Genomic DNA, 27,467 nt, shown 5'->3' on the forward strand with positions numbered 1-27,467 from the left:
CTTCCCGTATCAAGTATTGGCTTAACGCTTCTGCTGGCTTCTCTGAAGCGGTCCATCGGTTGTAGGTCGTGTGGCACTCAATCGTGAAGGATTGAGAACAATAAAAAACGATAGAGAGTGAAAAGTATGATCAACTCATCAATTCCATTGGAAGTCGCAAATGCGTTCGACTTTCATTGACTTTTTTCATTTTTTGAGGTTTTCATGAACGCTTCTGTAGCCTAGTCCGTAGAGCTAATGGAATCCACACTATGAACCAAGGCATTGGTTCAATGCTGCCTAGACGGGTATGTTATCAATCCTAAGAAATAATGAAAAGATTCAGTTTTTTCGGAGCATTTTCAAATCGTTGATCGAGAAGATTCGATTTTTTTGGAGCAATTTCAAGCCATCGGCTGTGTGGAGCTACGGCGGAACCCATAACCACTGCTAGACATATGACTAAATAAGATTCACGTAGAAAATTTAATCTTGACACATGACAGAACTCTCGGTGGGTGAAGAAGCTTCACCATACTACGGAATCCAGCCATATCCATTCATTGACGGCGTTACACACCATAGCCTCGGTTTGTGCTACCACATTGCAACGCTAAATGAAGCATGTGAACGATCACGACGCGAGATTTGCGTTGAGAAAAAAAAAGTGCGGTTACAGTCATCCTGCACTAACCACGAAACCGGTCAGTATAGATAACGTTAAAAAAGTAGTCTGATTGTATACGTATTTTTGCTTAAGTCACTGTCTCCATGTTTTTTTCCATGGTATCACAGCAAAACACATAATGTGAACAAAAATTACGCTATGAAATATGCTTGACTTCAAGAAAAAACCCAGTCGAGTTCTACAAAAATTATGAGCTGTAGGTTTTTAAAAGAGTTTTAAATTCAACAAAAATATTTTATTATTTTATATTGTGCACAATTTGAACCGAGAAGTTTTCTCGGTTCAAATGGAAATATTCTGGAGGGAATTTTCAGTGAAAGAAATGTCTGAAATAGATATATATGGTATGTACTGTATATGACGTCGTACTGTACCTACAAGATAATGGTTATAAAGGCCCAGTAGCGTACTGTAGTCACATTTTTTTCATTTTTCTGTAGCTGCTCATCTAAAATATTGATTTTCTGTTTTTCAAAGTCACTTTTTGTCTTCATTTGCATTTGATTTTTTTTATGATTCCTCTTCTCAAGGGATTCAAGCAGTCATCACTGATATCCGTCCGTAGTGATCTTTAGTATTGTTCTCAAGTTTTCTTAGAAAGATCTTCCTTTAGGGGTTCTAGCTATCAAGGGAAGATACATTTCAACTATCTTCAGTAAGATTTTTTTGCTTCATGCGATCCGACGAAAAATTACTCTAATTCCCGGTTTCCATCGAATCTCTCTTTTCTCTGCTTCTCCTTCTTCTGCAACACTGTGACGAAATGTCATTGGAATTGGATTATTGGTGGATTTCGATGTTTTCTTCTTGTGACGTTCTCGTACCATTTATGTCGCATAATCTATGCGATCTTTCCCTCCCGCTGTCGTTTCTTATGCTAACGACTCGATCCGAACTCGTTAGATCGTGATCATTTTTTTTCCTTAGCTCTACATCGCGAGCAGTATCGTCACCATCATCAGTGGTCATTGTGTCCGGTCTGTTTGTGAGCTGAAGAAAAGCCGCGAAAGGGCTGATCACAAAGCGTTACGACGTGATTCTGCCATTTTTTCCCCGTGCTTATCTTCGTTTAAACGGCACCACATGTGGTTCCCGTGCTGTTTCGCCGTTGGTCGGTTATTTTCCTGTTGTTTATGCCTCAGTTCGAAGTAATCTCTTAGGTTTCAGGGCTGTTGACGTTTTTCACCGGAACGAACAATGCAGTTGATGTTCCGACCTCTACCACTTTTGCACAGGTGCATTTTTTCTTCAATGTTGTTGACTAAAAGTAAATTAACCTGTCACAATTCTCTGCACAACGCTCTCTTCTTTAAGAATTTAAAAATCCAAAAGTTCATTCGTATTTCGCCGTTATCTTTGAAAATCTTCTTTCTTGAAAAAAAAATATATAAGGTTCCAAATCAAAATCAATCTTCTCTTTGTGTTGAATAATCTTATGATCCTCAAGAGAAGAAATGAAGAAAGTATTTCGAAAAATTGATCATTGAATCGTGCTAAAGATAGTGATGTCGACATGACTGTACCATCGAAACTAATTACATATCATCATAAATACATTGTTAATTTTTTAATTTCTCTTCATATTTTTTTCCTTTCAATCTTTGATTTTCTAATGGTTTCTTATCCACAGTACCTCTACGAATATTGAATAACTAAAGGTTTTATCCTTTTTTTACCTTGGATTGAACACTACCGGAGAATATTACTGAAGTGCATATGCAAAACTGTGAGATTAGGGCAACAACCATACCCAAAAGAAAAACTATTATACTCTCTCGTCGAAAAACTTCTTATGGCCAGGTTCTCGAATTACTGGAAATAATTTGCATTTGTTCCAACCCCCACTTATTTCTACTTCTCCATCCCTTTGTTCTCTTGCGAATTAATCCTAGTCATCTTAATTATCTTAATCTTAATCTTCTTAATCTTAATCTTAATTAACCTAATGATCTTAATTACCTTAAAAAGTCGCTTTGTAATCCATCAAAAAAGTTTGTCGAGGAACTTTTTAAAAGTATTCAGTTGTTTACTGTCAACTCCTTTAATCATCTTCCAGTTCGTGTCCCTATATCCTCATTTGCGTCTATGAGGATGTAGTATGTTTTAAAACTCGTCCTTCTCATGACTAGCTTCCTTTTTTCCTTCATTCCAATTCTTATTGTCTCCATCATCACTCATATATTTCATAAGAAGGAGAAAGAGTGACTCATGAATCACTCACAAAAATATTTGCGGTTGCATTTCTTTAAAAATGAACATCTTTGCTAAGTAGGACATAAGAGAAAAATTGAAATAATTCAGAGACAGAGAAAAAAGAAGGTAAGAAAGTTTGATGAAAAAAATCACCATTCTATTGATGTCGCTAGTCTTTTCCACTGTGTTTTAAAATAAATAAATAAATGAGTGTAACATCTAGCCGCTTAATTACAGGTGACACTTGGGAAAAATAATACAGATGAAGAAACAGATATGTTAAAAATTCTTCGGACCACTGGTAAATTCTTATGATAATTGTCCGTGGAAGATTCTACGTGTATAGATCACACTATTCCAGAAACTGTGATAAGTCTGAGCAATTCTTCTGGTTTGGACGACGGAGATGTGAGTTTCTTTTGTGGGATTAAGTTGACGGAATGAGAAAGTGTCTCGGGCTTAATGGCCGCGCGTAACACCGAAAACGATTATGCGCTGAACCTGTTCGTAAACAGCTAACTGTTCACCTGAACCCTATGACCACCAGCCACCATTGACGGAAGTGTTCCGGAAGAGTAATCGGAACGTAACACCGAGCGAGCACCGCGGTCATATTGGGCACTTTGTTCGGATTTTAATCTCCTCACACACCCAGACACTCACATATTTCAGGAATTCTTCGATGACAAAAATATGTTGGATATAACTGATTCTTCTGAAGCTGTTCCTGCGATCCGTAAACATCCAGCCAGGTAATCGACATTATTCGCCGTAGAGTTGATCCTATTTTGCTCTCTTTTCCAATGAACCTATTCTTTTTGATTCCTATTCCCTTTATTGAGTAATTTTTGATCCCACAATGCACGATCCTGAGTGAATCACAACACAATCCACTTCTTCCAGTCTCCTTCCTAGTTTTTACCACACTTTTGAGGTTTTTTTGAGCGAACTTCTGAACCTAGACACCTCAAAATAAGAAAGAATGAGGATAGTGAGCTTGTAATGAAGTAATTTCGTTAGAATAAGAAAAGAGGGACTGAACTTCACGACAACATCTAGGATAATTAACGTTTTGTGATAATTTTGTATTCCAAAGATTAGAAAGCGTTGGCAATTAAATAGTACATTGGAACGGACCTTTTCATAGGAACTCGTTGGTTTTATTTATTTTTTCTTTTGTTGGATGCAATGGATTCACGTAAAAGTCTGCATTGTAATATATTTATGATGGAATCGAAGACTAGCCACTAAGACAAGGATAAAGGATAAAGGTTAAAGTTCCTGGCGGTAATCAATCCACTTGGGATGCGCCCCCACCTTCACTTCAATTCAGAATCGTTTGAGGTTTACGAACGTGTATCTGGCCTATACAATGACTTGCCGTGGCTAGCCGATGTGTCTAGTCAGTGTTTTTATCCTCCCAGACAAGTCCGGTACCAATTTATCGACCCCGGAGGGCTGAAAGACTTGGTGAGCACTGGAGCGGATTCGAACCTCCGATCGATCGATTGCAGGAAGCGGAACCTACACTACACCCACCCGCCACTAAGATAAATACTGAGAAATGGTGAAATACTGATAAAAGCAGAACGTAAAGTAACAAAAAGTAAAAGTAAAGTAAAGCACATCACGATTTCTTCTAGAAGGATCCACTACGTTACAGTCGACTCTATAGTGTTTGTAGGTTTTTCTACGTATGAGAATACACATTAGTTATCGCACATTTTCTCCTCATTCCCATCATCGTTGCGATGTGAAGTGGCTGGCAAAGAATGAAGTAAAATAATAAGCTGCTCCAATGTGACTTTGACTACCACGCGGCCGCTATCTATCAAGCTAATTCAACTTTTGCTATCTAGATAAAATTGAACGTTGTGGTGCTCAAGCATAGTTAAGTTTATGCACTTTTAATGAAGACCACTTATATCAGTAACTAAACATTTACATGCTAATATGACATAGAGTTAATTTCACACTTTTGCACAGAATTTCATGGGAAATATGTGCAGTACTCGAGAATGAAAAAAAGCGTCACAGTTTGTTCACAGTTGTTTTTTTTTCACTCTTGTATGGGTACTTGACTGAGGCTTCGTTTATTAAAAATATTAACAATCATATGAACATATCTCCGAATGTTTTCTAAAAGCCTCTGCATCGGAAAAGAAAGAAGAATTGACAAATAGTTATTGCTTTCTATGCATGAAAGAAAGATTGCTATGAAAGAATAATGAAAATGGAGAGATTTAAAAGTTCTGGACTTTTCTGATTTTCCGACCACCGTTCCCCGAAGATTTTCCAATGATTTTTGTTTCTGTACTCAAAAAGGTTACGTGAGGGTCCATTAATGTCCAAATCCGATTGTTAGCGGGAAAACGACATGACTTGCTTCAGAATCGCGTCTATCTCACCGCTCACCTCAACAACATCATGGGAATCATCAACGGATGAAGAATACTCAAAGTGAGTTTCAAAATCATTTATGTGGGGTCATGGTCCAATTTTTAACTGATCGTGCTCGATAGAAAATATACAATCGTACCAGAGCTTATAAAACTCAGAATAGAATCGCAGAATGAAGAAAAGTTAATAACCTAGTATAAAGTAAGCGAATGAGGTAATTGAGAAAATAATTTCGATGTAAATTCTATGATCTCTTGAATACGAAATCGAACATATTCCTACATTTGACTTCTTCCTAAACAATTACAGCGAATCGTCCAGCATGTTCAACCTTTCCAATGAACTGCAAGAAATGGGAAACTACGTGTAAGTGATTTTTTTTTTCATTCAAGGAAAAAGTAATACTCCTTTCTTTTTTCGATCCTTTTTTTCTGCTTGAATTCTTCCTTGAATTTCAGAGAAGAAGAAGCAGAAGAATGGAAGAAAAAACAAGAAACGTGAGAAAAGATTCTGAATGGATTTTGTTCTTATTGCAGAGAAAAGTATTCTTTTAGATTCTTTCCACTTCTTCAGGTTAAGTCGAATCTTTTCCTTGTTCTAAACGGATGGAAAGAAGTGAAACGAAATTTTTGCAGGGTTGGGTAGAAAGTAAAAGATAATCAGGGAATAATAAAAATAATAATGTCCGAAACAAAGATTTTGCGTCATTTGTTTATTTGAACATAGATGTTGCACTGAACAGAAACAAGAAAGAACAGAGCTCATTAGAATTTCGCCTAAGTTTTATACTGCGACGTTGGTCCTTTTTAGCACATTACGTGGAGGGTTCATTTTCCTGTTCCAGAAGGTGAAAAAGTTCATCTTAGATCCTGTTGCTAAACCCAGGACGCTACAGTAGGACAACAGTTATCAGTGCTTGGGTGGCCAACGTGACCCGGAACAGACGAGTCTGTCAAAAGACCTGGGCGAACGGGTAGAGGAATCTCTACCCGTTCGCCTAGGAAAAAAAGGAAGTGCTCATTAATTCTGCTGTTCCTCAACTGCTAACCACCACTAGAAAAAAAAGTGGACCAGCCATAGGGACCAACTTTTAAAAAAAGCATATCAAGGCAGAATTCCAGCCAGTTAAAGACATCACCTCACGAATCTGAGGTGGTTCGGATTTCAGGTGGAGTATTCGTTTATGGCATAGTAGTTTGTAAATCTGGAAGAAGGACGCAGTGTGATGAGTTTGGTATCGCTCAAAGCATTGTTGGACGTCTATGGTAGGTGTTCCGAAGCACAGACGTTGTGCAGCCCGGAGAAGAGGAGGTCGATAACCACGGTCAAATACAGCAGCAGATGATCGCGGCACTGCAGAACAAGAAGGGACCCACTTCTACTGCGGCAATTCGATGCGTAACGCACCCAAGAACATTGTCGAACATGATCGTAGTTCAACTTAGCAGTCACCTGCTTTTCAACGTGGCTCCAAGGAGAGGAGATCGATCATCTCCTCTCCTTTGGGCAGCACAATGCCTGTGGATTTGAACGCTTCCCATGCACGTGGAACGACCCTGTGAGCCAATGCCGAACTATTGGGCTACACCCATCACGCATCATCCTTCTTCCAGTCTCCCGCTAATTTATCCTCGTGTGAAGGCGTCCAGAGCCTCTGTGCCATGTTGTAGCGAAGAACACCATTATTTACCGTAACTGTTCGCTGACTTGTTGTTGGTATGTCATTCTACTTTATATATAGTCGGACCAAAACGACATGAACCACGGTCAGTTGCGTAAGCGGTTGCGCTCGAAGCGTTACGGTGGAGACTGCGGTTGGAATCGAGGTGGGACCACGGGAACTGCAGAGACGGATGGCGGTAGCGAGGATCCTTACACGACCCCAACCGCTTCGCTCCACCGCGCCGCTTCAAGCGCAACCGCTTACGCAACTGTCCGTGCTTCATGTGGTTTTGACCATATTTCGTCTTCAGTTGTGCACACCAGAATTAAATCGCAATATAATCCCGTAAAACATGCAGCATAACATACCACACTACCTTGACATCGTTTTTTTCTGGTTTTAGATTTTGGAACCCGCTAAAGGTTTCTTGAGATTAAAAAAGATTTCGAAGAAAGTGCGTAATTTGTTAGTCATTTTTCTTATACGAAAATAATTTAGTCTACAGAAAATAGTTCCACTTATTCGTAGCATCTTGACTGATTGCATTTGTTTGTGAGAGCAAGAAGTCACTCAAGTCTTTTTCTTCCATCACATTTCATCTTCTCTATACCAAGATTATTTTCAGTGCCGAAAAAGTGACCGCTGGCCCGAAATTCTTAGACTTGGACGAGATGAAATCGTTTGTGGACATAACGCAAACTGCGCCTCGGAGCTACGGACCATCTACCACTTCTGAAGAGATAAGCACAAGCCGTGAAGAAGTCACAACCCAAATCACAAGACATACGCCCTCGATTTTTCCGTCTCCTTTTTCCACCACACCTAATGAAACTGAATATTTCGACGAAGCTACCCCCCAGGAAACAGATCCCACCCAGACATCGTCCATTCTTCTGTCACCCACTTCCACTACTCTTCACGGAACTAGCGCAGAACGAGCGCATACCCACACCGTAATCTACAGTAACGTAACTGAAACTCCAGATCCTCATGCTACAGTCGCGATCCCCTCTGAGAAAGATTTGGATTCGACAATTCTATCAAATACTACCGAAATAAATCCATCGTTTAGTATCGAAAACACGACTGATACACCGCTAAAAATTCGGTATTTCGTGAGGATTACAAGGGCTCCATTGGTGAATTCGAAGAGAAGAATCCTATTGGCAAACTCTCAATTCATAGAGACGACACCGCCTGGAACTTCGTCCAGTTTGGAGCACTCGACCTCTCCAAGTGGTGAGGAAGACACTACCGTGCCAGAACCCATCTACTCGCTAGAAGATTATGCTGGTCAAGCAGAGGTTAACTCAGAAGAGCAGGAACACACGTTGAATATACCTACTATGAAGGTTTTCAAGCCAGTTACTTTATCTTCTGATTTTACCTCATCAACAACCTCGAATACTATGGCAAATGTAGAAACAGTAACAACTACCACTTCTATGGCGGACAATTTGACAACATCGACGAATCCGCCACCAAATGCTTCAGCCGGTAACGAACTGTTCTCCATAACGGAGCCAAAAATCACGATCAAAAGGTCAAATGGATCACATGCAGCTTCAATTGCTGAAACTTCTTCACCATTAAAATTTGATGTGACACAAAGTAATCCTCAAATACTTTTCCATGATTCCCTAGATGATTTTGGGGATGTCATTACTCAATCGCAGACATCGGAACTTACCGATACAAAATATCCATTTCAAGAACATACAACGACGGAGTCAGTAACAACGATCACAAGCGACAGAATCTTCCCAGAATTCCTAAATGACAACATTACGTCAGAGGATCTCTTCTCACAACAAAAGCCTGAGTCACAAGAGTTGAGTCACTCGTTGGAGGTGAACAGTGTGCAAGAATCAACGGTAGAACAGCAGTTCACACCGCTAACTTCACGGTCAAATAAAATCTCTAGGGGAACTTTAGAGACGCAAACAGTTCAAGGTGTGGTGGTGTCCAGAGTATCTTCAAAGCATGCTGAACGTCCTGAAGAAATTCATGTATCAAGTAGAAGGAACGTAGGAAAATCGGCACGACAGCAACAATCGTCGATTGAACTTCTGATACCCATTATTCCCTCAGTTCTACCCATACGACTTAAAGAGCTGCCGGAAAATCCGCAGTTAATCCAAGAAGATGTAGAATTCAACATATCGTCGGAGTTACCAGATCAATATTTGGAACGAACAACAACAAAGACAAGATCAAGCGCGCGACCGCAACATATGCTTTTTACGTCTCACTCGGTGCACAGAGCCTTACCTTCCGTTGCTTCCATATTAACAAAAAATCTAGAATCACCACATTCGAGTTTGGAAATGAAAGACGTTTCGGAGAGAACTCCACAGCTGTTGTCTAAAAAAATTACCTTTGATGCACAAAAGCTAGCGAAACCTGCAGCTGAACTACCAGTTCAGGAAGCGCCTGGAGCTAACCAGTTTATGGAAGAAATGGAAATTCCTAAACAAACTGCTCCACCAGAAGAACAAATTGACAGTACTTCGTTGACAGGCGAAAATATCACTCTCGACGATGATTCATCAACGATGATTTCTGCAGAATCAGAAGTGTTCGAACACAGCGAGCAGACACCTGCTTTCTCGACGACTTCACTTCCACTTGAGCAGCTTCATGATCTGAATAAAGTGGAGTCTTTAAAACCTGTCCAACCGATGGTTCCTACTAAGAAGCAGAAAATAAAACCAGCATCCGCTCCTGCTCGCGGCAAGCCTGAATTGGGATTCTGGTGGACGTCAAAACCAACTTTTGTGGAGAAATCTACGATGCCTTCATCGACGAAACCACCTAGGGGATGGAAAGTGCAACGTTTCAGGAGCAATAGAAAGGTAGGTACTAAAAAAAATTAATGAGGTGTTTACAAGCTGTGCCAATTTTCCATTATTACGCCGCTGATCTATCGAAGAGCAATTCCCGGTAAAGATTGTGTAAAAATAAGAAACGTAAGAAAATAAAGGAAGTGGATAGCAATAGGCTACAGGGTACCGTTAAAAAAGCACACAGAATAGAAAAATATGGGCAATTGTGAGTTTAAGTCGAAGCAATTTTTCTGTGTCGAGTGTGTAGTTGGGATACTATCCTGACAAAAAAAAAGATCTTCCTCTTCTTCTCCCTCCCTCCTTTCTCTCATTCCCTACAGTATAGTCGCTACTGTAGCAAATAAAAATTGGCTTACTTGAATTGACTTAATCGGCGGGCTGATTTAATCGGCTGATGCGATTCCCGGCATTTTGGTGTGTCGTCCTCGAGCATAGCTCTGCCAAACGTTCTCGATGTTCTCCGAGAGCATGCAACCAATTCGTCGCTATTCCATATCTTGCGAAACCTTACTTCTCTCCTGAACTGCCTCTCCACGCGGAGTATCGTCACCTCTTTCACCACCTCTGTCCACAACTTCCGCTTTCGACCAGGTGGTCTCGTTCAGTTAGGGCCTTACAAACTCTTCAGAACACATTGAACAAGACGATCTGCTGGTCTCCTCAGCATATAACCAAAAAAGCGGAGACGATTTTCTGTGGCTACTTTCGATGATAGGACTGGGACGTGGAAGGTACCAACATCTTTTCAAGTTGTGTTGCCAGTACACCGCAACGACTTCCTCTTGAAGATCGTCATTGTGACAGACCCTAAACCCTAGGATTTACAACTATTACGCGCGATTTGGAGATTTCAGCGATTAACGCAATGATCCTGATTGGAAATAAGTATAATACTGGTGCGCATTTTGGTAGGCTAGAAAAAAACATTTAAAAGTTGGCGCAAGAAAAAATCATAGGGGGAATTGAGCGCGCATTTTACAGAGCAAGGTCGAACAACAGCATAGTTTCAAGTTGTGTTGTTCTCTATAAGGTATGAGCTGAGTTATTGAACTTTGTTAAAAGTCACAGATGCTTTGACGCGCAAGGGAAAAGTTTACCATTTTTCTCAGCTAGATTCCAAAAAAGCTAGGAAATTTAGAAACACCAAATTCTGCAGAAGTATGAACACCACCTTTTCCTACAATGTTGTGCTACATGATATTTCCTGTGAGCGTCGTTATCCAGCTGCTCCTGCACCTTACTCGGCACAAAGTTTACCCCTATTTCCATTTGTGTTTTTCTTTTTTTGCATAGAAATGACATCAAAATTCCTCTATTCTCTGATAAAGCGAAGAGTCATTACTGTTGATTGAAGAATATCCCTGCTCAACTCTTTTACCCTGAATGCAAAAATTTCACTTATCCCAGGAGATGATTCCTTACCATTTTATTAAAACCGAAGCTACACCGCGCTGACCTCCCCACGCTACTTACACGAGGCGGGTACCTCCCACCAAAGTATACATTAGCTATCCTAATACGTGGCCCGATCTTCAACGCATATCATGCAGTCGAACTTTATCAGGAGGGATACCAGGAAGATAGAACGTTGCCGATGCTAGTCGACCGCAGACCTTTCATAAAGGGCATACTGGTGGCTCAGCTTAGAAGCATCACTCCACGAATCTGAGGTGGTACGGATTTCAGGTGGAGTATTCGTGTACGGCATAGCAGATTATGGAGAGGGAGTCCATTTCTTCCTAAATGCCGTAAAAAACGGCCCGGAAGATTCGGCGCGTGCCAGGGCCGGCGCGCTCCAATCGAACTCGTTGTGCGCTGGAACGCTCGAAGCCGTCTCTTCCAGGCCGTTTTTTATGACAACTAGGAAGAAATCGACGGAATCACCCTTCTCTGCATAATCTACGATCCCTTATACGAATACTCCACCTGAAATCCGTACCACCTCAGATTCGTGGGTTGATGCCTATAAGTGCATCTTTCCGAACACAACACTCTTTTTGGAGTTCCTTTTGTTGTCCATCTACATTAATTCCCATAGATGTCTTAAAAAACCGTTATTCGTTTACCACCATCAAGCAACCTTTCCCCCAGCGACAGCAGCTAGATTGACGATGTTTTTCAGTTTCGCACTCGCTGTCTCACGTATTTCAACATCGTGGACGTAGGCAGTGTTAGTACTATATCAGAAGGAAGGTATCAGAAGAAGGAGATTGTTCGGTTGCTCTTCGAATCGCAGACGAGAAGCTTCAACAAGGGAACTTAACTCAACACTCAACTTCAACAAGAGAACAAGAAAACCTCTTACTTTAATCTTAAAATGAGGGAGCATAAGGAGTAGGTTCAAAAATTGACCACGGTGAACCGATGGCGAATGCGAATTTAGAGTATTAAAGGATAAAGGAAGTCAAAAGAAGCCCACAGCATTTTTCGGTTCCTATGGGGATGTGCCTTAGCGTTCGACTTCCTTTCAGAGTCGTCCGAGGTTCATGAATCCAGGTGTTGCCTTACAATGACTGGAAAGGGCTAGCCAATGTCTCAGAGTTTTTGTCCTCCCAAACAAGTCTCCTACTAATTTGTCGACCTCTGAGGGGCGAATAACTTGGTTGGCACTAGGGCGGTTTCGAACCGATCGATCGTGCAGTTACAGCGGAGCCTCCTACCTGCTGCGCTACACAACTTTGCTTTAGAGTATTAAATCGAGAAATTCAACGTTATTTGGTAATTTTGTAGTTTCAATAGTTCGTATGAAAAAATCATCCAGATGAAGCATCAGTTTAATATAAATCTCAACCACAAAATCGAGTTTTCCATCTATCCCAAAACAGGAAAACGGCAAAGGATTAACTTTGGATGCGAAATATTGTTGATCAAAAAAGCCACACTTTCCAACGCAATCCTCCGGGTAGGGATTGTTCTGAGTGAAATTGTGGTTCCCACTAATTTGAGCACTGAGGATGAGATTTCCGACACATAATTCGTAGACCAGTCGGCGATGCTCGCCTTATTAACAGTAAACCAAATCAAGAATACGGAAAAAAAAATTAGTGCTGATGTATTCCAACTAATCTCTAGCCATTGAACTTTAACTCTTATACGTTCCAGATAATAAAACAGCCCAGTTCAAATGTGCACGCGAGTCCAGTGATCAGGGAGAAGGGTGTACTTCGGCTACCGATCGCTCCTCTAGCTACAGCCGCTGCTATCGGCCAACTCACTTACACCACCGCTGTACCATCGCAGTTCAAGCACACCTCACGTAGACCATTCCATCTCAAAGAATCGAATACCAAAAGGACGACATTACTGCTGGTTCCCGAAACTCACCTGGAAAAACTTCAAAGCGAACTAGAAATTCTCAGCAGTTTGGTTCCTTCCGCAGTGGAAACGATGCGATTACGTACACCGATCGACCGCCCGCAGTTCGGAAATCCGAAGCGAATACTTCACAGAAGGAGTGAGAGAGGCAGTACAAGTTAGTAACGTTTGTTATGCTTTGATAAAAGTTAAGGAGTAATTCTAGGTACACACAAAATCCTCAGCCTTCCAATGGGGAAGAATAATAGGATTGCGACCAAGATGAAGGTAACTGTGTTAGAAATTCCGACAGAAAATGTAATCATTAAAATCATAGTATTACCACAAGCAGTGATACCTACTTAAACCAGAGCGACGGCGAGGTCCGCACTGCACTTCGTACCGCTTTTATGCTTCGCACTTCCACCTCCCCTAACCTTGATATTCCAGACCTCAAATTTAATGCACGTCGACGTCATATATGCAGAAAATAAAGCCGATGTGAAGTCGACTATTTACTAACGATTATTTTTAACTACTAACGATTATTATTTATTAACGATTATTTTTATTTATAAACAATAATATGTATTAAATGAACAATAACAAACAATAATAAATTTAATAATAAATAAATAATAGTAATAAACCCCGTAACTTCGTGCCATTTTTAGTGCCCTAGTTTTTTCCAGAGATTGGCGACTCGTAGATGGACCTCTCACAAGATAGCCGCCCCTGCAAAGGCAAGTTCTTCGATGGAGGATCGAAATCTAAAGAAGGCAAGCAAAAATTTTTACTATGTGAGAAAAACGTGGAGTTCATCGGTGCATAGGAGAAATATCTGACACTCTTTCAATTTTTATTTGAACCGGTAACTGTATGGAAGAAAAATTTGTTGATTAGAAGGAAAGACGCCGTTCAAAATTATCTTGCGAAGCGCAGAAAACGCACCTGTGTTTACGTACTAAGAATCCTGAAAAGGTATATCCATGTCATCTGCAAAGACCAAAGGTCATCAATGAATATGTTGATGCGTTGTTAAAATAAAGAAGATCAGCACGTTTCACGTTTTCACGTTTTTCACTTCCGTTAGACTGTGACACTGAGTAGCATCAAACTGAGCAGTTGACTACTTCACTTAAAGGCATCACCCCACGAATCTAATCGTAATCGGTATCGTATATAACGGAGAGAAGGGTGATTCCGTCCATTTCTTCCTAAATACCGTGAAAACCCGCCCGGAAGACACGGCTTCTTGCGTTCCGGTGCGCTACTTTCTACAACGAGTTCGATTGGAGCGCGCCAGCCTTGTGCACGCGCCGCATCTTCCGGACCGTTTTTTCACGGCAATTCGGAAAAAAAGGACGGAATCATCCCTTTCTCCATAATCTACTATTCTGTATGAGAATACTCCACCTGAAATCCGTACCACCTCAGATTCGTTGAGTGATGCCTTTAATGATCAATCATCTTGCAATCAATTATGAACCAGGAAGTAGCTACGAAATCACTGGAGAAGTATGCTAATATTTCAGGTAGTTGGAGAAACTGTCAAAGTGAACGGTCAACAGAAATTAGACGAGGATGTTGATATGATGATATCTCCCCCGAAGAAGAAACGTCAACCTAAAGGTTAGTGCGAACACTACTGGACCGAAGTTGTTTATAATTTCGCCATCTTTTGCGGCTGGTATCGTACATTTCCATATTGACATACACAGGGAGTGTAGAGAACTTTCAAAGAGTGCCTATTCAATTCTTTCTAGAATAAAGAAAAGAGGTTCTGCTGTGGCAACGAAGTAGATGACAGATTTTTTTTTGTGGTCATTATGAGTATCCATGTAAAATATTACGATAATAAGAATTTCTTTTTTATTTCAGTTCTCCAACTTTTTCTTCCTTATTTCTATACTCAGCATACAATAGAAATCAATCAACTTTATAACCGCCAATGTTAGTCACTACAGTACTCCCACTGATGGGTAGGACAGCGATCTCTTTCTAACAGAACTAGGGATGCTAGGAGTCGAAGAAGTCGGTGATCGGCCAACTTATGTCGTCGACCTTGGTGAAACTTTCGTTAACCAAGAAAGCCTTAAGGATGCGGAATAAGTGATAGTCAGAGGAGGTTGTGTTAAAAGAATAAGGAGTAAAGGATGTTGAATTTCTACCTAGCTCTTCGATTTCTTGATGGGTCTCCTTAATTGCATGGAGTCGCACCTCATCATAAAGTAGATGCACCGGAGCTCGTCCCACATGCTTCTCCCGAATAGCTTCCGCGAATTTCTTGAGATTGATCACCTTGATCACCTTGATCAGCTTGACTTCCGTTGATCTTCGAACTGGTCGAGAGTCATCAGTAATTCTTCCATTTGTCCCGATCGCGTGCCGGAGTTGCCCAGTAGTTTCTCTTTTCGCATGTAATACGAAGAGTATCATAATTTTCTTCAAAGGGCTTGGTGAAGAAATCTGACCATCGGGTTGGCGGCCTACTTGTAGTGTGCTTAATATAGCGGTGAGTCTAGTCACTCGCGGTTCTGGTCCAACGGTTGTCGTTAAAGGCATCACTCTACGAAGCCGGAGTGGTACGGATTTCCGGTGGAGTATTTGTATACGATCGTAGATTACTGAGAGAAGGCTGATTCAGTTCATTTCTTCCTAATTGCCGTAGAAAACGACCCGGAAGATACGGTTTCAACCGTTCCGACGCGCTATTTTCTACAATGAGTTCGATTGGAGTGCGCCGCATCTTCCGGGCCGTTTTTACGGGAATTAGGAGGAAATGGACGGATACTGTATATACTGAGTAGGGGCGCATTCGTTATCCATGACCGCTTACATCTCAACTGAGACGAAGGCCTTCTTCGAGTCGATGAAGATGAGACCAAGCGGCATCTTGTACTCTCGTGATGCATCGATGAGTTTCGAAACTGTCTGAATGTGGTCAATCGTGCTAAATCCTTTTCGAAACCATGCTTGCTCACATGACTGTCCTTCATCCAAGACTTTCTATTAAGGATCCCTCTTGCAAGCAGCTTGTAGAAGACGGACAGTAAGCAGATTGGGCATAGTTGCCGATGTCATGTGAATCTCCTTTCTTATACAACAACACGATCTTACTGGCTTTCCACTGTTTAGGAACCTTGCATTTCCGACAGGTAACGTATAAAGAGCCTCGCCAGGCTGTTGATGAGCACTGGCGGTAGGTTCTTCAGGTGTTCTGGTCTTATTCGGGACCGGCTGCAGTACGATTTCTTACCAACATGATAGCATGTCGTACTTCGTAAGAGAGAACCTCTAAAATGACATGTCCGTCTTCCCTCAGATGGTGAGGAGGCAAGTTGACATACCTGTCGAAGAGATCAGAGTAGAAGTCGTAGATGATTTTTTTCCATTCCCCTTCTCGATGCTTCTTCTCGCCTCTGCGGCTTCAGCCAGCACTTCTGCTCTTCTCTCTTTAAGGTCGTCTTTTATCGCCTCTCTGCAAAGCCTTGCGAGCTCGGACGTGAGTTCTTGGTTCCCTGCGGCTCGTGCTGCTCCACGCTAGCGTATCAGCTCAAGAGTTTCAAGTGTCAGGCGTTTCTTGGTGGTTTTAAAACTCTCAGCCTTCTTGTGCAGTCGTGAAGGTGTCCAACGAGCCAGTCGTATTCCTCGTCGATGCTGTCCATTTCGGAATCTTCCCAAAAAGCCGGCTAGCGTAGCGAAGAGATTCCAGTTAATGATAGTTCTAGAACCTCGCTCTCTGAACTTTGCGCCTTTCTCGTCTTTCCGGGTGAACGAAAAACTTCCCTGGAAAAGGAGATAGTCCGATCCTGTATAGAACTTTGGCAAAACAGCGACATCCGTCAGGCAAAACCTTTTACTAACGATGATGTGGTCAATTTCAGTACCCTCCACCGGGTGACTCCCACGTCCAGCGTAATGAACAGGTCTTCTGTAATTGCATCGTTATGAACTCGGAGAGCCTCTGTCCCTGTTCATTCCATTGTAGACCGTGGCTTCTCGAGGCAGTTTTGGCGTTGAAATAAGTAATTATGACCTTGTAGAGGGTATGATCTTCTTCATAGAATTTCTCCAAGTACATATAACAACTCTATATACTTCCTCTGCGGACGTTCGATTTGGATCGTAAGTTGCTCGAAAGGGTCGATGTTCTTAACACACATTCATGTTTATGAGGACGCCAACTCCACCAACTCCTCTGCTGTCGCATGTCTCTAAGAACAGTTCTTCTCCAGTTTCATATACGGCGTTGAGAGAGTGGCATCGTCTCGTCTCGATCAGTCCGATGACGTGGTACTTAATTTTCCTGGCTTGCATCACCAGATCTTCGATGACCGCTTCCGATGCAAGCGTTATAAGTACGGATGGCCATCCTAGTCGTTTTCTGTTTCGGTAGCCTTTATGACTCTTGCAACCCCGTCTTTCCTGGCGCTACAGTACCAGGCTTTCATTTGAAATCATTAGAATCTTTTCTATTGCTGTGACATGAGTAAATTTTGGAACCCATGGGCAGGTTGCAAGCCTCTAGTCGCACGGGTTTGCGCGAGAACGTTTGTCCTTCCAGAGTGGAAAGCCTGCAAGCCTCCCTTGCACCCCCCAGTCACTTGATTGCAGGCTTTTTGCTGGACTCACGTGCGGGATGCAAAGATGTCGTGAGTCAGTCTGGCCCAGCAGAAACAGGGAGTCCATCTCCCAAAGCCACGTGCGTCTCTAGGCAGGTACAAGGTCGCTTCTGTTCCGTGATCAGCTCCCTGTTAGCCACCTAGGGATGCGCAACGTAGCCTCGCTACTAACCGGCTGTGATCCCTCTAGTGATGGTTCTTTAGCTTAGTGTTGTAGATGACAGCGGTGATCATGTGCTCTTGTGGGAGCAGCTCGTATTATATCCCCCTCTTTTCTCAGAAGCAGTAGAAGAGGGCCTCCTTTCCATGCATGTCCCATTTAGGTTGCGTGGGTGGATCTTCTCCTTCACACAAGAAGCAACACGGAGCGATGTGAATTAGAATTGCAGAGCACCCAACTATTATCTCCAAATGACCAAATCTTCTACAAACTCCTTTCGATGCGGGCGGATAAAAGGAGAATGTTAGATAGATACCCAAGTGTACCGCGTGTCACCCGCCGAATTATGAGGGATCCATCGAGTAACCGCTTTTCTGTAGCTGAGAGCCCCGAGGCGGTAGAGAACTGTTGATTACACCTGGCTCGCTTCGCAGGACTGCCAGTATTGACCTCCACATCCTTTTTGATAGCGCCAAAAATGGTGGAGTTTTTGACAGTGTGGTCATTCCAACCGGGGAATATCTGAGGGTGTCTCCCCTTGTAAATCGAGTGAGCCAACGGTGAGAGGCCACAGCATTGGTGCATTCCTCCCGCTGTTTATTTTGCGGACTGCCGTCGTCGCTCTACCTTAGAGGCGCCATTCATAGATTCATGAATGATGGGTCGAGGCTGCCCTTGTGAAATTGACATCGTGCAAAAAGTTGAAGGCAACATACCAGGAATCTAGGGTGGTACGGATTTCAGGTGCGGTATCCTTATACGGGGTCGTAGATTATGGAGACCGGGGTGGTTCCGCTCATCTCTCCCTGCATCTCTGCAAACAGCCGCCTCCAGAATGCCGTTTTGTACGATGCCTTCTATTGGAGCGCGCCACCCTTGCGGCGTAGCTCCCTTACTGCCTATCGGTGCAGTCCGAATTGGATTTTCGACGAATGGCAGGACGAAGGCGGCGCAAGGGGTGGAGCGTTGCAATAGATGGCGTCCTGTAAAACAACATTCTGGAGGAGGCTGTTTGCAGAAATGCAGAGAAAGATGAGCGGAACTACCACCGTCTCCATAATCTACGACCCCGTATACGGATACTCCACCTGAAATCCTTACCACCTCAGATTCGTGGTATGGTGCCTTTAAGGAAGGGTACACGGCGAAACATGCCTTTTGCAGAGAAGCCACGAGAATGTTCTACAACTACCACATGATACATCTTGAATCAAGAATTGAAACTCCTGGACTTTTCAAAAAAAAAAAAAACCCTGACAACACCTACTTACCAAGTTAATGCAATCTCCAAATAATTATTTGTTACTTCTTCTTTTGCGCGAAAAAACGGGTAAATAAAAGTTATTCGTAGTCTGGTGGTAGAACTTTGATAAATACGTTTTTCGTTCTTTCTTAACAGCTACATCTACTTTTTTCGAATTCAAAGTTACGTAACGTCAATTGCCCCCTTAAATACCTCCCTCGTTCTAAAATTAACCCAAAAGTTCTTGGAATTATCCTTCCTCTGTCTTCATCTTTTCTGGCAACATCGACGATAGCTGTAGAATTATGCAAAAAAATTGAAAGTAAAGACTTCCCACCAAATCGTTGCGCGATACTTTCTTTGTGTTCTCTGCAAGTATTGTATTTCAGAAGGACCGTCAATAGTTCCCTTCGCACCTCATAGTGCAACAACAAGAGCATTAGATCTGGTGCTGAAACCTGACACGATGGCCACAGTCAGCACGAACGAACCAGGTTAGCTTGAATGCAGCGTGAAAAACGGTGAGGGAAACGTGCGCTTGTTCGCTGAAATTGTGCGTGAAAACGCTCCACTTTTGCGCATGCGCCACGTCTACGAGCGAGCGGTCGAAGATCGATGAGGTCTCCTCACCAGCCTTTTAAAGTGAAACCAAGATAGCCACTGAATAAGGTACTGAGGGAGCTAAAACGCGTACAAGGGTGGCACGTCCTAACACAATTCGTAGGATAAAAAGCGGTTCCCACGTCAGAGCGATTAATGGGAACTGAGTGAGACCATGGTCATACTCGTAATCTACATCCTTAACTCTATATTTTCTCACAGATTTCCTAACTACACCAGTTTCTTGATACGCTGATCTTAACGTTGTTGGTTCTGTTAAAGTAGCAGATTTTACAGCAGCACGGATCAAGGAGAAGGTAATGAGAAGTGACATGGACGAATTGGAGCAGGCTCTTCGAGAAATTGCTGAGGTATTAGATCAGATTTTTTTAAGTCTTACAAAAGAAAACACTACTTCAGCAGACGGATAAGACACAATCCGTGTCGTTCTTCGGAGATTATCGGGAAAATGTGCCCTCAGTTGACGGCGAAACTGCACTGATAAAACCTCAGAAACGTCCCAAGGTAAAAATAGCCATTTTTAAAAGAAATGATACTGAACAATGCTAATAAACTGGAGGCGCTTGTTAACTGAAGAAGATGATGAATTTCTCCAAAACTCTAATATTTGGACAAGATTCTTTTTTTCGAATGCGAGGACTACAATTCCAATTTAGTAAAAGTACGAAGATGTGTAAAAGTAGGTAGCTGGGGAAGCGGCCGAGCGAAAAAATAGTTCATCCATGAAATAACTCACTAACTCATTGCAACTCAAAAAAAAACTTGAATAAAAGCGATTCTGCACAAAATATTTCAACTAAGTAACCCTGTAATGAAATTACCTTTGTGAACTATACCGCTTCTATCGATGACAGACAACTTTTGTTATTATCAGTAGGAATGAATGGATGAAGCAACACGGAAAATTGCTCAAGGAGTTGCAGCGTTGATGTCTTATGTTATGTTATACTACTTTCTTAGTATATTATACAAACGGAAGAGGCATCTTTACAGTAAACGTTAGCTATTGTCTATTAGCGAGATCCACTATTTATGCGCTCTGGACCTGATATCCTGAGTGATCTCTGCTGTAGAACGTGGGAACGTTTCGAACAGATCGCATTTCGACATCTAGAACTCGTTTTCATATCAAGACTGACACTGAAAGTCTCCTGAACTTTTTCCTTTGGATAAATGTTTCTGTCCTCTGATAATGCTTGTGGCAGCCTCATCACACCAAAAAATATCCTAATCAAAAGTCCTCTTTTCTTCCATATCCATATCCGTGAAATCCGTAAAATTCCAGCACTTTCATAGGGAGAGTGTAACGAGACTAATGAATCTTAACAGCTTCTCAGCCTCTGGCTTGCATCAACAAGAAAAAAACAACAACTGCTACCGGTACAAAAACGATTAATGGCCGCGGAATTGCATATTTTTTGTCTAATACTGATCGGATAATTTTGAGGTGACCCAGAAACGAACGCGTATGGTGACAACACGTGGAAAAGGCGCAAAAAGAAATATCAACAGCACTCTTCGTAAGTTCAACCTCCAAAATTAAATAAAATTCTTCGAAAGTTTAGAATTCAGCTTATTCTACCCAATGAAGCTTGGTTCTCATTATGTTTAATGTCTTCCTGGTCATCTTTGCCATCGATTAATCTCAACTTCTGCTAACTATATATATATATATATATATATATATATATATATATATATATACGCGTGCTACTGCTGAAAGTTTCGCTTTACGTATGTGGTCGAGTCAAAACGACATGAAGCTCGGTGCGGTTGCATAAACGGCCGCGTTCGAAGCGGTGCACTGAAGCCAGCGGTTGGGATCGTGGTGGAACCGTCGCCAACTACAGGGATGAGTGGCGCTAATAAACTTCATACCATTTTGACCCGACTATGCAGCGAGTCGGGGGAACATTGAAATTGACGATGATTGGAGGTTAACGTAAAGTCATTCAGGAATATCTGCACCTATACATTTTTCTATATCTTATAACATACTATTGTTATTGTTACTACTTACTATTTTTACTATTTTGTTTTAACATTTTATTTTTTTACTGTTTTATTTTTTTACTATTTTATTTTATTTTACTTATTACTTTTCTCGACTTGCTGTGAGTCAAATCTTGGACTTAGCCGGGATAACACAGATTTCCTTCTCGATAACTTCGTTTCTCAAATTAACTACGAAATTATAAGGGTTGAAAAATTTTCATTTTTCATTGCCTTTTCCCCTTGTAAGATTCCGTTCTCCTCATGTTGTTTCATAGCTCTGAGAAACAACAATTGCTAATAATTTAATTTCACTTCTTAGTCAGATCAGATTCTTTCAAGAATAACCTATCAATAGAATACAGAGGTCGACTCTAGATCAACAAAAAAAAGCAGTTTGCTAGAAACCCGTTTACCAAATACTGGCCTCAGCTTTAAAAAATTACCTTTAGCAACGACAGCTGTTGAGATGGTTAGATAGTTTCATTCACAAAGACTTTAATTCCAGAAATCATTCCCCCGCCGCCACCGCTGGACTCCGATCTCCTACGAATTTCGCCGATGCAGCCGTCAGCGATGAAAAAACTTATCGACGCGATCAAACATGACAACGCCAGGCTGTTAGAAATTCGACTAACGCTAATTTTTTTTGTACAAAGATCAGTTCCAACTGATAGTCACATTTAATATATACGAATTTTAGACCTGCATCTAAACAACTGTGTGTCACATTTGAGTGTGATTTCGAAAAAGGTTGACAGTTTTCCAAAGTTTTTCACGCATTAATATGAGCATACTTAGGTATTGAATAATATTTTATGGTTCAGCCGATCTTTGCGGTTTCGAGTCCTCATTAATAGCACGAAAGAGGAGAAGAACGAAAAGAGCGGTACGTTTACAAATGATAATCTATGTCGAATGAATGAAAACGTTGTTATTCAGCAGCAAGATGCTTATTTTACTATGAAACGGTGGAATAGCTGGCTCGGAAAGCACTACGATACCAACCGACGGGTTGATCGAGCTCGTAAGAGTGATACGGTTGGTCAGAGTTCGAATTCGCTCGCTGAGAAATCCCCGTTTAGCTGTGTTCTCGTCAACTAATCAACGGTTCGCCGGCACACTTCTTAATGGTCAAGAAATGGCGGAAATGTCTTTGAAGGTGATAAATTTCGATTATTTCAACTTCATTACCTTTTTTAAGAGCAGTTCTCAGCGAGCACTCGTACGAAAATTAGATGAATTTAGACAAAATCTGCGATCTCCTTTCACCAACAGCAAATAATCTGCAAATATCAGAATGAAATCCTAAAATAATCTTGGTCGGATAACTAACTTTACGACTACCTCACCTGGTCAATCCTATAAGGGGAAAACAGTCGTACTAGGTCTGTGATATCCACGCCCCTGGGTTACTATCACTCTGGGAAGCGGATTACACAGATTTCAGAAAATCAGTACAAATGGTGCGACGAAGCCAGTGGCTACAGACGAAAAGTTCACGAAAACAGTTGTTTTTTCACGAGTAATTGTTCTAAAATTCAAAATTGATAACAAAATATTAGTGTCAATCATAATAAATACAATCGGGTGCAAAACAAAACTTAAGGAAGAAACTAGCTTCCGTTTGATGTGTCACAGTGTGTATAACATAGCTCGATGAAACTTGGACAATTCATAGAGAAAACTGCTACAGCATAGTCCATAAGATAACTTAAAAAAGTACGTGATTAGACGAACAGAAATGAAACTTTTATCGAAAGATAATAATTACACTGAAGTCACCGCAATTTATGATGGTCTCCTGCACATTGCAAAAGGTGGGACGTGGTTCTTAATAGGTGTGGTCACTGTTGACGACAGAGCATGCACGACAATATGCTCCCATGCTTTCCACAAGGTTTATAAGGAGTTCCTGTGACGGCAGGACGCTATAATTTATAGTCGCGCTATGGTCACGCGATGTTCAGCGTTCTGTGCACGACTGGAAGACCTTTAGGAACATGCTCTTGCGCTTGCGTTCATTTCCACCAACTTTTTTTTATTACAATGTTACCTTACTTTGCCTATTTCGTCCTTGCACACCTGGGTATTAAATAATTAATAAAATAATGAAAAAATAGTAAATATAATAAATATAGTGGGGGTGGGTTTAACGGAGTCGGTAAGAGGTTCCACTATCAATCGATCCGTGGTTCGAATCCGCTCCAGTGCCCACCAGAGCTTTTCATCCGTCTGGGGTCGATAAATTGGAACCAGACTTGTCTGGGAGGATAGAAACACTGACTTGAACAGCTCGACTAGCCTCCGCATGTCATTGTATAGGCCAATTACACGTTCGTAAACCTCAAACAATTCCGAATTGAAGTGAACGTGGGGGCGCATACGAGATGGATTGATTAATGCTAGACATACTTTATTACTGTTTGTTTAAATTCTAGATAAAGTCAATTCTGTATTAAGGTAATAACAATGGAACCGCTCACGGTAGGGTTTAATTACTGGGAAGCCACACCGAACATGCAAATGCGTGCATGCTGCGATGACAACTGCCCTGTGACAACAAATTTTGGTGTTCACATGGGTGATCGATCGTGGCGACAACTTTTCTTGCAGTGTCCTGCGAACACTCATACGGTGAGATCTTATTTGTACCAAGATTAGATTGTGAACTAGTCGTAGACCCTAGCAGCGCTAGTTTTCACTTTCGAAGTATTCTATGAGGAGCCAGATAATCCTGTGAAAAAAACTTCTGTCGAATTAATTACGCTCACCGTCGAATGCACCGTTAGGTTGAGTGAGAGCAACGCACCTACAGCCACTAACACTTTTGCATTTAACACATATAGTCGGGTCAAAACGACATGCGTTTGCGTATCCGAAACGGCGCGGTGGAGACAGCAGTTGGAACCGAGATGGGACCATCGCAAACTGCACAGTACGCTCCTAACCGATATGCTCCACAGCACCACCTCGAGAGAAGCCGCGTACGCAATTACGTACGTGGTTCATGTCATTTTGACCCCATTATAGTTCCGCTTCTCCCTGTTTCATTTGAATTCACATTACGCTCAACGGTTGAATGCGTTCGACTGCAGATAAATCCGGATAAATTCTTAGCAACTGCATGTTTTTCAATCATTTTACTGTGTCCAGATCACCTTCGAGTGCATGAACTTCGGGAATCGACGCGGAGCTTGCGGTATTGATAACTTCAGTATCCAGAGTCAAAGCTGTAGGCAAAGAGCCATGTAACAGAAATGATGCTCATCCCATCATTGTTAGTGTTAATTTAATTATTATATAATTTATTCAAGATGTCTCCCATATCTCATGATGCGTGTCTTTTTCAACTATTTGTTGCCTACTTTGCTTTAATCCGCCAAATCTTGATGTGTGTGTGTGTGCGGTAGACTTTCCTGGTGTGATAGATTATCGCCATTTAGCTTCATCCATTTCACGCCAGCACATGCTTTCACGTACACTTATTCGCTCAGTTTAGTTCTCGAACACAGTTCGGATATGAGCGAGTTAGTTTCGCATTGTTATTGTACAATTTGTATGACAAAATGCTCAAATTGTATAGTTGAAGTCTAATAAAATTATATAGATGATTACAGTCAGTCATTATTCCTCTGTTCACTTAAAGGCAGCATACCACGAATCTGAGGTGGTGCGAATGTGGAGGATCCGTATACGGGATCGTAGATTAAAGATAGAAGGGTGATTCCGTTCATTTCTTCCTAATTGCCGTAGAAAACGACCCGGAAGAGACGGCTTCGAGCGTCCCGGCGCACTATTTTCTACGAGTTCAGTTGGAGCGCGCCAGCCGTGTGCACACGCTGCATCTTCCGGGCCATTTTTTACGTCAATTAGCAAGAAATGGATGGAGTCACCCATCTCTCCATAATCTACGATCCCGTATACGAATAGTCCACCTGAAATCCGTACCACCCTAGATTCCTGGTATGTTGCCTTCAACTTTTTGCACGATGTCAATTTCACAAGGGCAGCCTCGACCCATCATTCATGAATTTATGAATGGCGCCTCTAAGGTAGAGCGACGACGGCAGTCCGCAAAATGAACAGCGGGAGGAATGCACCAACGCTGTGGCCTCTCACCGTTGGCTCACTCGATTTGCAAACCCTCAGATACTCCCCGGTTGGTGATGCCTTTAAACTGTCTTAAATTTGGGTCATTTCAAAAAAGTCCTGCCAAGGACATGAGGATTCCAAATGAATTTCATTCAGATGTACATTTTAGCGGATTTTACTTAAATCATTACAATTTCTTGTGGATTTAGTGCACAATAGGAGTTTTATCTCCCTTTATTAGAACTTTAATCGGCATCTAGGTCATATGCTCTGCTTCACTAGTGTTCGGCAAGTAAGATCCCGGGTTGCCTCTTATTAAACTAGCAAGCTACACGACTCGGCTACAGTATGAACGATTTGATGAGCAGCGACAAGTCAGCAGGTCAATTACGCTAACCTGGCAATATTTTACGGCTTCAGACTTTTCCATTCCAAATGTTAGAAAAAGCGGGACCTTCTTTCTGCGGTTCTTTTTTCTCTTTTCCTTATTTGTCCTTTCTTTCTCCTTTTTTCACCTCTTTCTTCTCCTTTTATGTGATCTCAATTCTTTTCGAGGGTAGTTCTGGTTCGCAAGCTGTAGCCTAGGAACAAAGGTAGTAGAGATTAATTCCTTGAGCAAAAATGCAATTTTTTTTAATGCTTCCACTTTAATTACTGACCTAACTTGGGGAACTGCCAGCAGGTACCTATATGATATGCCGTTGCCTATCCAGAAGGCTAGAGCGCTGCGTCCTGCTGCTTGTCCTGAGGCAAATTGGACCCACGCCGAAACCCTAAAATGAATGGCAAAGATCAATTTCTCCCTATAACGTTAGAACTCGAGTCATTTCTCGGATGGTTTTTCTGATCAGAATGAGACATTCAAATCATTAGCTCTCGTGCCAATCAGTGGGCTTTTCCAATCCAAGATGACGATTTAGTGGAGTCGCTACGTTACTGCTTGAAAAGTAGGCTGAAAGGTTGTCTGTAGAGTTGTGGAGAACAATCGCTCAGATTATGAGTTGAGACGCTCATTTCAAGCTCTGAAGAAGGCGATTTGCCAAAGCGTTAGCCAATAGAAGTTCGGTTCATCAGTTAAAAACCTCGTGTGCAGCTCATCAAAAACTAATATAAACTGTAATTTATGAGCTAGTAATAAAGCATTGAACACTACGAATCACTCCGATTCAGCTCTCTCAGTAGCACTCATTTGAATAACTCATGTAGACATAAATGGACATCAACTCTCCACTCGCCTTCTGATTGAAATTATTTGATAAGCCACTCATCTCAATTTCCCTCTTTTGTGCTTATGCTACCCTGAAGAGAACACAGATATACGTAAGTTACGGATAACGGTGGAACAACATGTAGAATACCGGGAAAAGCACTGTTTTCTAAAGTTATAGTCTTTGCCAACAAGTTTTTCTTAAGATTCCCTCTGTTTTTCTAGGTACCCAAAATGTTTTCTTGCTACATATAAGACACACGTATACTTTATATCATGTAAGCTTCATTTTGAAAAAGATAACTTCCATTCTGTTCCTAACGTTGAATCGACATTAATGGAGTAATGTATGTAGTTGTTCCACAATCTGTTTTGTCCTTATGCAGAAGTGAAACCGGAGCGGGAACGACTTTCTGTCATGACAACCTTCGAGAAAAAATGAGCGACTGAAATCCCGTGTG

General features: G+C 41.6%; 1 protein-coding gene across 2 annotated transcripts; it reads left to right on the top strand.

Moving 5' to 3' along the window:
- Positions 1 to 478: 478 nt before the first annotated feature.
- RB195_003159 (uncharacterized protein) lies at positions 479 to 24,959 on the top strand (the record flags this gene model as incomplete). 2 transcript variants are annotated; one of them, XM_064200703.1, is made up of 24 exons in its annotated part: positions 1,751 to 1,778; positions 1,835 to 1,902; positions 3,098 to 3,161; positions 3,222 to 3,268; positions 3,533 to 3,612; positions 5,252 to 5,320; positions 5,570 to 5,626; positions 5,719 to 5,757; positions 7,549 to 9,778; positions 12,872 to 13,223; positions 13,290 to 13,351; positions 13,756 to 13,842; positions 14,599 to 14,695; positions 19,481 to 19,585; positions 19,989 to 20,062; positions 20,112 to 20,216; positions 21,160 to 21,232; positions 22,213 to 22,324; positions 22,408 to 22,457; positions 22,532 to 22,593; positions 22,647 to 22,731; positions 22,790 to 22,866; positions 24,168 to 24,341; positions 24,861 to 24,959. In XM_064200703.1, the coding sequence occupies 24 exons, from the start codon at positions 1,751 to 1,753 to the stop codon at positions 24,957 to 24,959; spliced, it is 4,296 nt and encodes a 1,431-aa protein (XP_064056584.1). The 2 variants fall into 2 exon arrangements, with proteins under 2 accessions (XP_064056583.1, XP_064056584.1); XM_064200702.1 differs by lacking the exons at positions 1,751 to 1,778; positions 1,835 to 1,902; positions 3,098 to 3,161 and adding an exon at positions 479 to 683 and having other exon boundaries at positions 3,207 to 3,268.
- Positions 24,960 to 27,467: the final 2,508 nt, after the last annotated feature.

This window comes from Necator americanus, chromosome IV (genome assembly GCF_031761385.1).
Source record: "Necator americanus strain Aroian chromosome IV, whole genome shotgun sequence".
In the NCBI taxonomy this organism is placed as follows: domain Eukaryota; kingdom Metazoa; phylum Nematoda; class Chromadorea; order Rhabditida; family Ancylostomatidae; genus Necator; species Necator americanus.